General features: G+C 46.9%; 1 protein-coding gene across 1 annotated transcript in view; it reads left to right on the top strand.

Annotated features, from left to right (window-relative positions):
* Positions 1 to 15,316, top strand: part of MSRB3 (methionine sulfoxide reductase B3) — a 103,635-nt gene that overhangs the window by 42,249 nt on the left and 46,070 nt on the right. Inside the window, exons 3-4 of the mRNA XM_054178856.1 lie at positions 911 to 1,019; positions 3,849 to 3,926. Coding sequence (XP_054034831.1) covers positions 911 to 1,019; positions 3,849 to 3,926 — 187 coding nt within the window. The remainder of the gene's footprint in view (positions 1 to 910; positions 1,020 to 3,848; positions 3,927 to 15,316) is intronic.

Here is a 15,316-nt window from a genome sequence, read left to right on the forward strand (position 1 = left end):
AGGGTGGTGAGACACTGGCACAGGTTGCCCAGGGAGGTGGTGGAAGCCTCATCCCTGGAGGTTTTGAAGGGCAGGCTATATGTGGCTCTGAGCAACCTGCTGTAGTGTGAGGTGTCCCTGCCCATGGCAGAGAGGTTGGAACTGGCTGCTCCTTGAGGTCCCTTCCAACCCTGACAATTCTGTGATTCTATGATTCTTACCAGCGTGTTGTTGAACCTCTGTATAGCTTTGTACATAAAGAAATTGTGCCTAAATGAATTCCTTTGCTCCTCAGGGCTCCTACTCCAGTGCTTCAACAGGGGGAGAAAAATAAATGCAATGGTTAATGCTATAAAATAAAAGGGACGAGGATGTGACTGGAAGTTAAATCAACCTTGGTGGGATTCTAAAGGTTTAGAATTGTTTTCCAGCTCCTTGAAAGGGTAATTAAATTGTTGGATGTTGTGGCTGAACATCATATGCCCATTACCATGAGTCTCCAATATAGATGTCTTGTAAAGACTGGGGGTTTGGGGGGGGGGGTTATTAAACAGATTTTCTCTTTCTTTTTGTCACGGTGGGAAAAAAATGTTGATTTCTGTGAATGACTCTGTGCGTAACACACGGAAGGGCTTTGGCTGCAGCACATTGTCACTGCTCCAGTGGAATCACCTGGCTCTCAAGCAAAAATGTCTTTTTTTTTTTTTATTATTTCATTAAAACAAAACAAAACAAAAAAACACAACACAAAACCACTTGGATTTGAAGAAATAATCAGCTGCAATTCAGCTGAGCTGTTCTTTGTGCATTAGGGACCGGTCTGGTCATTGACAAGTGAATGCAGAAGCTATGCTGTGGCCGTCTGCCAAAGCAATTATTCAGGATTTAAGCTAAAAAGGCTCCTTCTCCCATATCCTCTCCCTCTTTGCAGGGTCATGTAGGGATAAAAAGGACTATAAGGTGGTCTTTTCCCAGGAGGAGCTGAGGAAGCGGCTGACGCCCTTGCAATACCATGTCACTCAGGAGAAGGGGACCGAAAGGTAAGGCAGGACGAAGGAAGCACAAGCCCTCCACGCTTTCTTTTCCTCCCTTTTCTCTCTGCTGCTTCCTCACCTTGCCCACCACGTCTGTGGCTTTCCCTTTCCCCAGGACTCCTGCCCTTGTTTACTAACCCCTACAAATTAACGCCGCCGCGGGGACAAGCGTCTGCGGCTCGCACGGGGGCTGAGGCCGGGGGGGGTCTCGGGGTGGCTTTTAATCAACGCTGCATGGCTTATAAAGTCGCCGGGCTCGTGTTTGGGGTCTGTTTCCAGTTTACTACAAAATGTGTGGAAGTAAGAGCAGTTTGGGTAGACCTTTATTTTTTTGGGGGGGGGGGGGGTGTTTTGGAAGGCACCACAGCGAGCAGAACCACGAGGGAAATGGCCGGGAGGAGGCTGGAGTTTTGAAGGTGGCCATTGTAAGGACAGACATGTTGGCTGCAGAAAGAAGGTGGTAGCATAATTTAGTTCTTTTCCACCCCACTCCAATTTCTATTTTTTCCTTTTTGTTCCTCTCTTTTTTTTTTGGGGGTGGGGGGAAGCACATGTGGAGAAGGTATTTATTGGCTCATTTGTGGTTGGAATGTCAAAAATTTTCAATAACTGCCCTCACATGGCTCTCGTCGCTGGAAGCCAGCCCCTGAGTCCTGGAGGAGTATAAAGAGGACTCACTTCCAAGGCTGTTTAGAGTGAATAAAGTCTCTCTCTCTCTCAGCTGATTCCAGCATGAAGGTGACTTGCCAAGGCCCAGCCAATTTTGTTGTTGTTGTTGTTGTTGTCTAATTTATACCATTGAGCTTGGCACAAGGCCCTGGCTCTACCACTGCTCCAACCCTACTAATGATGTAACTGCTTGTTCTCATTCACGACCTGCAAGGGCTCCCTGCCGCACAGGGGGTCCCAGTTAATCAGCAGCACTCTCCTGACAGTGCACACTGGTGGCTGAAATCGCTGGGGGGTGTGTGTGTGTGACAGGAATGATTCCCCCTCTCTACCTTCAGCCTTCTTCCTTCATTCCCCAGAGGGGCCAGGGGCATGTTAGCCTCTGCTGGGAGGCCACCCCCCCCCCGGCTCTCCCTCGCTCTTGTGTACGGGACCAACAACGTGATTTAATGCACACAAACAAGCCTGGATTAGGTCATTCTTAAAAAGCCTGTTTATTATTAAAAAAAAAAAAAAATTAAAAAAAGGGGAGGGGAAAAAATAAAAATTGGACCTCATAAAAAGGGTGAAAGGATAATAAAAACAAGCTGCTGAGCACATAGGCTTTTTGTTGGGCCAGCGCAGCTGATTCGTATTAGGCGAATGACCTCCTAGCCTCTTAGATTGTTAACTCAGGAAAATATTCCCTTAAAGCTGTGATATTGCTTTTCAGCTCAAAGACATGAGGCAGGCACAGCTTGGGCTCGTGGAGCAATTATTTCATTTTCAGCTACGAAGCCTCTGTCTCCTCAGCAGCCCATCCAGGGCCTGGCCCAGCACCCAGGTGCTTCACGCCTCTTGCCTTACCAGCTGAGCCCCCCCTCCCACACTAGCCCTAAAGGCAAGCTAGGAAAGTGCATCCCTTGGAGTTACATTTCAAACACCCTGTGTTTACAAAACCCCCTGGGTTTTTATATTGTCAGCCCTCTTAGCCCTACAGGCAGCTTTAGAGATACTGAGTTTTACCTCTTAGCCCTACAGGCAGCTTTAGAGATACTGAGTTTTACCTCTTAGCCCTACAGGTAGCTTTATAGACACTGAGTTTTACCTTCTTTTCCTTACAGGCAGCTTTATAGATGCTGACTTTTGCCTTTTAGACCTACAGGCAGCTTTATAGATGCTGAGTTTTGCCTCTTAGCCCTACAGGTAGCTTTAGAGATACTGCATTTTACCTCTTAGCCCTACAGGTAGCTTTATAGACACTGAGTTTTACCTCTTTTCCTTACAGGCAGCTTTATAGATGCTGACTTTTGCCTCTTAGCCCTACAGGCAGCTTTAGAGATACTGAGTTTTACCTCTTAGCCCTACAGGTAGCTTTATAGACACTGAGTTTTACCTTCTTTTCCTTACAGGCAGCTTTATAGATGCTGACTTTTGCCTTTTAGACCTACAGGCAGCTTTATAGATGCTGAGTTTTGCCTCTTAGCCCTACAGGTAGCTTTAGAGATACTGAGTTTTACCTCTTAGCCCTACAGGTAGCTTTATAGACACTGAGTTTTACCTCTTTTCCTTACAGGCAGCTTTATAGATGCTGACTTTTGCCTTTTAGACCTGCAGGCAGCTTTATAGATACCGAGTTTTGCCTCTTAGCCCTGCAAGCAGCTTTATAGATAGTGAGTTTTGGCTCCTAGCCCTAGAGGTAGCTTTATAGATACTGAATTTTGCATCTTAGCTCTACAGGCAGCTTTATAGCTGCTGAGTTTTGCCTCTTATCCCTACAGGTAGCTTTATAGATACTGAATTTTGCATCTCAGCTCTACAGGCAGCTGTATAGATCCTGAGTTTTGGCTCATGGCCCTAGAGGTAGCTTTATAGCTACATCTCCAACACCCTGTGTTTACAACCCCCCCTGGCTTTTGTATTGTCAGAGTCTGTTTGCTCCCTTGTGGGACGATCTGCTGCCTCTTGCATGATGCCTAACGCTTGAGGCACGCTTAATGAGGACATTCACCTTTCCCTGTGCCTGCTTTGTTTGCTGCCTTAAAGAAAAAGCAACTGCCAGCTTTTCAATCGGGAGTTTCCTTCTGCAACATTAGTCCTGGCTAATGTAATACTGAAAAATAAGTAAGCAAGCAACCTCAAAACCCCTTTATTTCTTTTTAAAATGCAGTGTTGTTGTTTTCCCAGTGCCTTTGAGGGGGAGTACACCCATCACAAAGCTCAAGGAACATACAAATGTGTTGTTTGTGGGACTCCTTTATTCAAGTGAGTATGCTCAATAGAGTTGTGGAGATTTCTGTCTCTTGAGTTTATGTGCTGTGTTCCTGTGTAAGCTTTCTGTGCTTAACAGAAATTGTGTGAAGATCATGGAATCACAGAATTGGCCTCAGGGACCATCTCGTTCCGACCCCAGGGACACAGAATCACCAAGGTTGGAAGAGACCTCAATGATCACCAAGTCCAACCTGTCACCACAGACCTCATGACTAAACCATGGCACCAAGTGCCACATCCAATCCCCTCTTGAACACCTCCAGGGATGGTGACTCCACCACCTCCCTGGGCAACACATTCCAATGGCTAACAACTCTCTCTGGGAAGAACTTTCTCTGCACCTCGAGCCGAAACTTCCCCTGGAGCACTTGAGACTGTGTCCTCTTGTTCTGGTGCTGGTTGCCTGGGAGACCAACCCCCTCCTGGCTACAACCTTCCTTCAGGGAGTTGTAGAGAGCAATGAGGTCTTCCCTGAGCCTCCTCTTCTCCAGGCTAAACAACCCCAGCTCCCTCAGCCTCTCCTTGCAGGGCTGTGCTCAAGGCCTCTCACCAGCCTCACGCTAGACCAGGGGGCTCAGAGCCACAGGTCACTGAAGTCATTCAAGCTGACAAGGGATACAAGAGAAGCAATGTAAATAATAATGCTGTAGTAAAGTTAGTCTTAAAGATTAAAGTAAAAAAGACAAAGAAGATGATAACATCCAGGTAAAAGAGGTATTTTGACAGGAAAAAAAAAGTATCTGTTTTATGGCTTAATTTTACTTTTCCCTATTCACCTCTGCCAAGTAATTATAGCATGGGCCTTCACTGTGCTGGTACATGCTGAGTTTTGCCTCTTAGCCTTACAGGTAGCTTTATAGATAGTGAGTTTTCCCTCTTAGCCCTACAGGTAGCTTTATAGATACTGAGTTTTGCCTCTTAGCCTTACAGGTAGCTTTATAGATACTGAGATTTCCCTCTTAGCCCTACAGGTAGCTTTATAGATACTGAGTTTTGCCTCTTAGTCCTACAGGTAGCTTTACAGATACTGAGTTTTGCCTCTTAGCCCTACAGGTAGCTTTATAGATACTGAGTTTTGCCTCTTAGCCCTACAGGTAGCTTTATAGATACTGAGTTTTTCCTCTTAGTCCTATAGATAGCTTTACAGATCCTGAGTTGTGCCTCTTAGCCCTACAGGCAGCTTTATAGATACTGAGTTGTGCCTCTTAGCCCTATAGGTAGCTTTATAGCTACTGAATTTTGCCTCTTAACCCTACAGGTAGCTTTATAGATACTGAGTTGTGCCTCTTAGCCCTATAGGTAGCTTTATAGCTACTGAGTTTTGCCTCTTAGCCCTACAGGTAGCTTTATAGATACTGAGTTGTGCCTCTTAGCCCTACAGGTAGCTTTATAGCTACTGAGTTTTGCCTCTTAGCCCTACAGGTAGCTTTATAGATACTGAGTTGTGCCTCTTAGCCTCAAAGGCAGCTTTATAGATACTGAGTTTTGCCTCTTAGCCCTACAGGTAGCTTTACAGATGCTGAGTTTTTCCTCTTAGCCCTACAGGTAGCTTTAGAGATCCTGAGTTTTACCTCTTAGTCCTACAGGCAGCTTTAGAGATCCTGAGTTTTGCCTTTTAGTCCTACAGGCAGCTTTAGAGATCCTGAGTTTTGCCTCTTAGTCCTACAGGTAGCTTTATAGACACTGAGTTGTGGCTCTTAGCCTCAAAGGTAGCTTTATAGGTCTGCATCCTGGATGATGCTGCTGCACCCATGCTAATAATGGAGGGGTAAAAAAATGTAGTTGCTTTGTGGGATTTGTTTGGGGTTTGGGTTTTGTCTTTTTGGACTTAAAGCAGTTAAGAAAACAAAATCCAGGCAAACTGCATTGCTTCTTGAACTTTCATCCACCTCAGTTAGCACACATGGAGAGCTGCTTTGGGAACTGAAGCAATGATTAAGGAAATAGTAAACAAAAACAAACCCACTTTGGGTGTCCTGCATGAAAAATGCTCTCTAGAAACACCCTAAGAATTGTGGCCCTAAATTCTGTGCTGGAAGCAGTGCCCATTGAATTCTGCAGTGTTGCAGTGTGGGTGTTTTCTTATTTCTGACTTGTGTTCACATTGTTAAGAAAGATGTTGAGTTGCTTGGATGTGTCCAGAGAAGGGCAACAAAGCTGGAGAGGTGTTTGGAGCACAGCCCTGTGAGGAGAGGCTGAGGGAGCTGGGGTTGCTTAGCCTGGAGAAGAGGAGGCTCAGGGCAGACCTCGTTGCTGTCTACAACTCCCTGAAGGGAGGTTGTAGCCAGGTGGGGGTTGGTCTCTTCTCCCAGGCAACCAGCACCAGAACAAGAGGACACAGTCTCAAGCTGTGCCAGGGGAGGCTTAGGCTGGATGTTAGGAAGAAATTCTTCCCAGAAAGAGAGATTGGCCACTGGAATGTGCTGCCCAGGGAGGTGGTGGAGTCCCCATCACTGGATGTGATTAAAGAGACTGGATGAGGCACTTGTTGCCATGGTTTAGTTGCTTAGATAGTGTTGGGTGATAGGTTGGACTGGATGATCTCAAAGCTCTTTTCCAACCTGGTTAATTCTGTGTTCTGGTTTAGTTAATTCTGGGGGTTTTTGCTTGTTTTTTTCACTCAGTTCATACTGACTCAGGGCCTCTCCCATACAGCAGCACGAAGCAAGATGGGCAGGAGAGCTCTAACAATAGAGAACATTGAGCCAGGAATAGGTTACAGAGAAGAATAAAATTGATGTAGCTCCAGGATCATGAGATGTGGCAGTGATAGTTGTTCTCCAGAGGCTGTCTGTAAAAGTGGAAAGAAGTGCTTAATCTCTGTTCTGTTTGATTCCTCTGTTAGGAGGATTACCTGCAGAAACTTCACTAATGACTTGAATCTGTTGGGCTGGAAAACTGATCATTACAGGCTCAGCCAAGGCAATATTCTCCTGTCATGTGTTACTTGTGGTTCTTGGCTTGGGGCTACAAAGTGGGGATCTAAAGTCTCCATCACCTGGTTTTCTACTCTGCCACTTAGACACTGCCTGGCTTACTGTAGCTCAATCTTTATGAGGAAAATCCTGTCTGAGTTGAAGCCAGTTCAAGTTTGGCAAATGAATTCAGTGGAGCCAGGACTTCACCTTCTACCTTCAGGTATTGTCTGCTGGAGAAAGAGTAAGAGGGCTTTTTTTGTGGGGTGAGAGTTGGACAGCAGTAGCTAGCACACATAAATGAATGTGAAGTTCATATATGTGACTGTGACCTAGTTTCCAGTTGCTTTCACAATTAATTTAATGTGGGAGAAAAAAATAGGCAGTCTGAGACTTACCTGTGATTACCTCAAGTGCACAGTAGGCTTTGGCATAGTCTTGACTTTTGGGGCTTAATGAGTTGGATTTCTCTGTGTGAAATAAGCTGCATGGAAATGTCCCTGCTTTCAGATTCTCTTTGAGACTTCCCATGGATTTTATGGGAGGAGGGAGAGGGAAAGAGGGAAGTTGGGTTTTATTTTTAATAAACCCCAGACCAATGGGCACCTGAAAAAAAACCCCAACACCTTGCTGATTGTGTTCCAAAGCTGGACTGGCCTTAGCCAAATCAATATAGGCTTGGCAGGGACTGGCTTGAGAGCAGCCCTCAAGAAAAGGAGTTGGGGGTACCTGGTGAATGAGAAGCCTAACGTGAGCCACCAGTGTGCACTTGCCCAGAAGCCAATCCTGGGCTGCATCAAGAGAAGTGTGGCCAGCAGGTCAAAGGAGGTGAGTCTCCCCCTCTGCTCCACTCTGGTGAGACCCCACCTGGAGTACTGTGGCCAGTTCTGGAGCCCCAATTACAAGAAAGAACTGGAGGTGCTGGAATATGTCCAGAGAAGGGCCATGAGGATGAGCAGAGGGCTGGAGCTGCTCTGCTGTGAGGACAGACTGAGGGAGTTGGGGCTGTTGAGTCTGGAGAAGAGAAGGCTCCAAGGAGACCTCATTGTGGCCTTCCAGTATCTGAAAGGGGCTACAAGAAAGCTGGGGAGGGACTTTGTAGGGTGTCAGGGAGTGATAGGACTGGGGGGAATGGATCCAAACTAGAAATGGGTAGATTCAGATTGGATGTCAGGAAGAAGTTCTTGACCATGAGGGTGGTGAGACACTGGCAAAGGTTGCCCAGGGAGGTGGTGGAAGCCTCCTCCCTGGAGGTTTTTAAGGCCAGGCTGGATGTGGCTGTGAGCAACCTGCTGTAGTGTGAGGTGTCCCTGCCCATAGCAGGGGGGGTTGCAGCTGGATGATCTTTGAGGTCCCTTCCAACCCTGACAATTCTGTGATTCTGTGAGATCTCCTCAAAGTCTTTGTGTTGCTTTGGGAGCTCTTGCTGCCTCTGGTCTACATCAGATTCAGCCAGCTGTTCTGAAGTGGCTGGCAAGGGTGGGAACAAATGGAGAGACCAGTAGGGGTCCATCTTCTTTTGGTTACCGGCTCCAAAATACCAGTAAATTAGGTCCTACTCAACTAGGGAAAGTAGGTTTCTATATCTTGGTGACTGCTTCAGTCCAGACAGCTGAAAAAGTGAGAAGGAAACACAGGAGAATACAAAACATATGGTGTTTACTCAATGATTTTATTTTCTTTTTTCTTATATTTCTTTTATTTTCTTTTTTTTTTCCTTTTTTCCCCTTTTTTTTCTTTTCCTCCTCTCTTTTCCTCCTCTCTTTTCCTCCTCTCTTTTCCTCCTCTCTTTTCCTCCTCTCTTTTCCTCCTCTCTTTTCCTCCTCTCTTTTCCTCCTCTCTTTTCCTCCTCTCTTTTCCTCCTCTCTTTTCCTCCTCTCTTTTCCTCCTCTCTTTTCCTCCTCTCTTTTCCTCCTCTCTTTTCCTCCTCTCTTTTCCTCCTCTCTTTTCCTCCTCTCTTTTCCTCCTCTCTTTTCCTCCTCTCTTTTCCTCCTCTCTTTTCCTCCTCTCTTTTCCTTTTCCTTTGTTTTCCTTCTCTCTTTTCCTTTTCCTTCTCTTTTCCCTTCTCTCTTTTCCTTTCCTTGCCTTTCCTTTCCTTGCCTTTCCTTGCCTTTCCTTTCCTTGCCTTGCCTTGCCTTTCCTTGTCTTTCCTTGCCTTGCCTTTGCCTTTGCCTTTTGCCTCACCTCACCTTGTCTTGCGTTCCCTTGCCTCGCCTTGCCTTCCCTTTTCTTCCCTTTCTTGCCTTTTCTTCCCTGTTCTCCTCTTTTCCAGATGGCCATCTGAAACTTGGTGCTTCCATTTGTTTCTCATTGGGTGTCCATTATGGTTTTTTTCCCCCCTTTTCCCCTTTGTGTTGTTGTAATTTGTATGCTTGGGCTGGGGACCTGTCAGTTTAACCGGGCAAGAGGCTGGAGCTTCAGCAGTAATATTAACAATCTTCAACTTTTAACATGTCTGATTTATGTTGTTTCATTACCATGTGACACAGGAGGTCAGGGAACACATGAATTGTACCCTGCAGATGAAAGACCCTGGGTTTTGCTACGTCTCTAAAGCAGAGCTCTGTCTCTATCACAGGAAAGATAAAAGCAACAATTAGGAATTTAACATCTCTTCATCTACCTACTGGTACTGGTGTTATGAGAAACCTCCCAAGCTTTATGGAGGCCATGCTTTAAGGGTGGGTTTTTTCCCCCAATCAAAGGTGCCTCACACATAAAATCCATAATCATGCTGTTGAATCTAATTACTCCATCTCTGAACTTTCACGCCAGACAGTCTCCTACATCCCAGGACAGCTGCCTAAAAGAAAGCAATAAATAAGAGAGACAATAAACTAACCTCCAGGCCCTTCTTTCCTGCAAGCCTGCCCTTGTGTGGTTTTGGGTTACATTTATTCCAAGCTATCTGCAGTCTTCTGCTAAAACAAGCAGTCCTGCTCCCCTCACCTTTTCTTTGCTCCCCTCATCATTCTTTAGGGTGGTTTATTTCACTGGACCTCACCTGGTGTGGCTGGAGTATGTCCTAGTGCAACACACAGATCTGATAGAAACCAAATCAACCAGAGAAAACCCCTCATGCTTACAGATCACACAATGGTCAAGGTTCGAAGGGAACCTCAAGGATCATCTAGTTCCAACCCCCCTGCCATAGGCAGGGACACCACACTAGATCAGGTTGCCTAGAGCCACATCCAGCCTGGCATTAAAAACCTTCAGGGATGAGGCTTCCACCACCTCCCTGGGCAACCTTTGCCAGTGTCTCACCACCCTCATGGGGAAGAACTTCTTCCTAACATCCAACCTCAATCTACCCACTTCGAGTTTCACTCCATCCCCCCCAGTCCTATCACTTCCTGACACCCTCAAAAGTCTCTCCCCAGCTTTCTTGTAGCCCCCTGCAGATACCAGAAGGCCACAATGAGGTCTCCTCAGAGCCTCCTCTTCTCCAGACTGAACAGCCCCAACTCTCTCAGCCTGTCCTCATGGGAGAGGTGTTCCAGCTCAGGACCTGCTCATACTAATTTGTTTTGTGGGCCATGTGTTCCATGGCTGGGCAGCCTCTGTGGCGAGGTTGTGTGTTTCTTTGTTAGTTCACAGAGAGCCTCTCACACCACTGGAATCCTCAGCATTTTCTAACAGCAAAGTCTATTTGCAAAGTTGCACCTACTTAACTTTTTCCAGTCATTTTTCCATACATTATGGAAAAACACCATTCTGTCCACTGTCATGGCAAGGGGAGGTGTGAGGGTTTAGAGCTGGGCTGGCCGCTGGAGAAATGACAGGTGCTCTTGTTTAATCCCTCTCCCTCCCCAAAGGGGAAGAGAAAGGGAATAAGGAGGAGAGACTCATGGACTGGAAAAGAGAACTAAAATAGCTTTAATGAAAATGACACCCATCAAGTGAAATATATGTAAATATATGTAGAAAATCACAGAATCAGCCAGGTTGGAAGACACCTCCAAGATCATCAGGTCCAACTGATCACCCAACCCTATCTCATCAACCAGGCCATGGCACTAAGTGCCTCATCCAGGCTTTACTTAAACACCTCCAGGGATGTCGACTCCACCACCTCCCTGGGCAGCACATTCCAATGGCCAATCCCTCTGTGAAGAACTTCTTTCTAAGATCCAGCCTAAATTTCTCCCTGCACAGCTTGTTCTGGTGCTGGTTGCCTGGGAGAAGAGCCTACCTGCCACCAGGCTACAACCTCCCTTCATGTAGTTTTAGACAGCAATAAGGTCTCTCCTGACCCTCCTCTTCTCCAGCTTAAATGTCCTCAGCTCCTTCAGCCTCTCCTCACAGGGCTGTGCTCCAGACCCCTCCCCAGCCTCATTGCCCTGCTCTGGACACCTTCCAGCATCTCAACATCTTTCTTAAACTAAGGGGCCCAGAACTGGACACAGGACTCAAGGTGTGGCCTAACCAGTGCTGAGTCCAGGGCAGAATGACCTCCCTGCTCCTGCTGGCCACAGTGTTCCTAATGCTAGCCAGGATGCCAGGTTTTGGTCACTTTAGGGTCACCTGTCCTGCACATTCCTCCCTTCAGGTGTGGCTTCTTCCTCTGCAGTATCCCAGGGTGGTACACAGTATTTACTGGTGACTTTGCATTCCACAGGACTAAGTATAAGCAAGAGTCTTTGATCCTGAGTAGCAACTATAAACAGCAAGTCTCTGTCACTCCTAGAAGCAGACACACTCTGCAAAAATATCCTGTTCACTTCAGAAAGTTGCAGCTAATTAGGAGAGGCTTAACTGAAGAGCCAAATCAATGAGCAGAATTAGTTCTGTTCTAACTCAAACCAGGACAGGAAGTCAGAATGGGCCTGAATGAAATCCATGAGTCCTGCTATTGCCATAGCAGAGGAGCTGTTCCATATTTATTAAACTTCAGTTGTGTCCTTTACCATATGCAGGACTGTGTGAGAAAGATGTGGGATAGATGGGAGCTGGGAAGCCTGGGAGAATGATTTCCTTTAAAGAAAGAAAGAAGAAATATTATTGTTGTGTCAGTTTCCAATTTTTAGGGCCATGGAATGAGTTGCCAAGTCCTCATAAATCACCCACTGCTGCCTTTATTGCTTCCTGGATGGAATTCTTGGTAATGAACATACAAGAGGAGAAACAGCACCACCCTTATTTATGCCATGGTTTTCATTTGATTTTTTCATAGAATCACAGAATTGTCAGGCTTGGAAGGGACCTCAAGGATCAGCCAGTTCCAACCCCCCTGCCATGGGCAGGGACACCTCACACTACAGCAGGTTGCTCACAGCCACATCCAGCCTGGCCTTCAAAACCTCCAGGGATGAGGCTTCCACCACCTCCCTGGGCAACCTGTGCCAGTCTCTCACCACCCTCATGGGGAACAACTTCTTCCTAACATCCAATCTCAATCTACCTATTTCTAGTCCTACCTGACACCCTAATATTTGTTGAACTGTGTCAGATCTTCTCCAAATCTCTCAGACATCCAAAAGCAAACCATGAGGAAAGCAAAGCATACTTGGGGAATGGAATGGACTATGGAATGGAATGGAATGGACTATGGAATGGAGTGGAGTGGAATGGAATGGAATGGAATGGAATGGAATGGAATGGAATAGAATAGAATAGAATAGAATAGAATAGAATAGAATAGAATAGAATAGAATAGAATAGAATAGAATAGAATTAACCAGGTTGGAAGAGACCTTTGAGATAATCAAGTCCAACCTATCACCCAACACCATCTCATCAACTAAACCATGGCACCAAGCACCCCATCCAGTCTCTTCCTAAACACCTCCAGTGATGGTGACTCCACCACCTCCCTGGACAGCACATTCCAATGGCCAATCTCTCTTTCTATGAAGAACTTCTTCCTAACATCCAGCCTAAACCTCCCCTGGTGCAGCTTGAGACTGTGTCCTCTTGTTCTGGTGCTGGTTGCCTGGGAGAAGAGACCAACGCCCAGCTGGTAGTTGTGGAGAGCAATAAGGTCTCCCCTGAGCCTCCTCTTCTCCAGGCTAAGCAACCCCAGCTGCCTCAGCCTCTCCTCACAGGGGAGGGGGGGATTGGACATGACACTTAGTGCCATGGCTTAGTAGTCATGAGGTCTTGGGTGACAGATTGGGCTTGATGATGCTGAATGCAGGATCCACTCCAACCCTACCTGAATGCTCAAAGTGTGCTAAGCTGTGTACAGTTTAGCACAGCTGTAGCATGAGGCCATTGCTGGAGCTTGACCTGACAACTGCCAGTTTCTGAGGTGGTTTGGAACAAATCTTTGTCCTCCTGGTCCTCAGGAGTCCCTTGGGACAAACCCGGTACAAATCTCCCCTTTTGGGGGAGATGCTGAGTGCCTCTTACAGTGTTACATTAGAGGCTGGAAGGGACCTCCAGAGATCATCAAGTCCAACCCCCCTGCCAAAGCAGGATCACTGAGGGTAGTCCACACAGACATGCATCCAGACAGGTATTGAATGTGTCCAGAGGAGACTCTGAGGGAAAGGTTTCTGTCCCTGGACGCTTGGCGAGGGTGGCTTAGAAGTGCTGCAGTCATTACAGCAAAGTGATTCCTGCTCCTGATTGAATCCTGGGGAGTTTTTAATATCCTCTAACTGGCAGCTTCTTGGCTGGTGCTGAATGTGCATCTCACTGCCCTCATACAAGCAGTGAGGCCTGGAAATATTTTTATGCCACAGATTAGGAGCGCAAGAGCAAATCTGGAGAACAAAAAGCACTTCATCTCCTCTTTCTCCTTGATCCACAAGCCACATGGGCTTGGTTTTTTCACTAGATCAGCTCTGTTTTACTGAGCTGGCTGCTGCCCAAAGGTGTAATAGGGCACTGTCTGAATTACTGCAGTTTAAGGTCGCTGGCTGTGCAAGGAGCAAGTGAGATGAGGCTGCCAGCTACAAGCAACGCAACAGCAAACCTAAGATTTACTTTTGCTTATGTTCTTCACAGAATCACAGAATTATTGAGGCTGGAAAAGACCTCTGAGATCATCAAGTCCAGCCTATGACCTAACACCACCACATGAGCTAAACCCTGCCACCAGGTGCCACATCCAATCTTTTCTTAAAGATCTCCAGTGATGGCAACTCCACCACCTCCCTGGGCAGCCCATCCCAGTGCCTAATCAGCCTTTCTGTGAGGAAGTTCTTCCTAACATCCAACCTAACCCTCCCCTGGCACAGCTTCAGGCCATGCCCTCTCCTCTTGTCACAAGTTGCCTGGCACAAGAGCCTGACCCCCACCTCAACACAACTTCCTTTTAAGTAGTTGTGCAGAGTGATAAGGTCCCCCCTGAGTCTCCTCTTCCCCAGGCTGAGCACCCCCAGCTCCCTCAGCCTCTCCTCATCACTTTCCCTCCAGTCCCTTCCCCAGGCTGGTTGCTCTCCTCTGGACCTGCTGCAGCACCTCAAGATCTCTCTCGCAGGGAGGGCCCAGAGCTGCACACAGTGCTCCAGGTGAGGCCTCCCCAGTGCCCAGCACAGGGCAGGATTCCATCCTAGCCCTGCTGGCCTCACTATTCCTGATCCAAGCCAAGATGCCATTGGCCTTCTGTGCCCCTGGGCACACTGCTGGCTCCTGTTCAGCTGTTGTCCCCCAGCACTGCCAGGTCTTTCTCTGCCAGGCTGCTCTCCAGCCACTCACCCCCCCAGTCTGTAGCACTGCATGGGGTTAAGTACAGGACTATGAGGGATCCTTGCTAGGCACAGAACATTTCCACAAGCTTCCTTCCCACAAGGCAAACACTGCTGCAGATTTCCTAGGATAAATGCAATTAGATTTCCAAAAAGGGAAAGAAAAGCAGACTTAAAATACAGCATTTAAAACCTTTCAATGTCTCATTGAGATAAGCCTGTGAAACTGTGTGGATTTACTGACTGCTGAGTACAGCTGACTTGCAAATCCTTGTTGAAGGGACTCAGAAAGAAGAGGAGATAAATGCAAAGGTTTTCATAATCCCAGAGATATTTATAGGTAACCTCCAGGGACTTTACTAAGAATTTCATTGATAGTTTCCCTGTAAAAACCTCAATGGATTCTTTGTAAACTTTTAAGTCTAACATGTATTTCCCCTGTATGAAATCCACACTGCTTGGTATTGACTGTTCATCAGTCACCCTGCTTGGAACTACTGATTTTCAGCTGTACTTACCACAGTACCACAATGCATTAGAGGTTGGAAAGGACCTCCAGAGATCATCAGGTCCCCTGCCAAAGCAGGATCACCCAGGGTAGTCCACACAGGAATGCACCCAGGTGGGGTTGGAAAGGCTCCAGAGAAGGAGACTCCACAACCTCTCTGGGCAGCCTGCTCCAGGGCTCCTCCACCCTCACTGGAAAGAAGTTTCTCCTCATGTTGAGCTGAAACCTTCTCTGTTCAAGTTTGTCTCCATTGTTCCTTGGATTATTCCTGTGCACCACCCAAAAGAGCTTGGCCCCCTCCACTTGACACCCACCTCTCAG

This window comes from Dryobates pubescens, chromosome Z (assembly GCF_014839835.1).
Source record: "Dryobates pubescens isolate bDryPub1 chromosome Z, bDryPub1.pri, whole genome shotgun sequence".
NCBI classification, from domain to species: Eukaryota; Metazoa; Chordata; class Aves; order Piciformes; family Picidae; genus Dryobates; species Dryobates pubescens.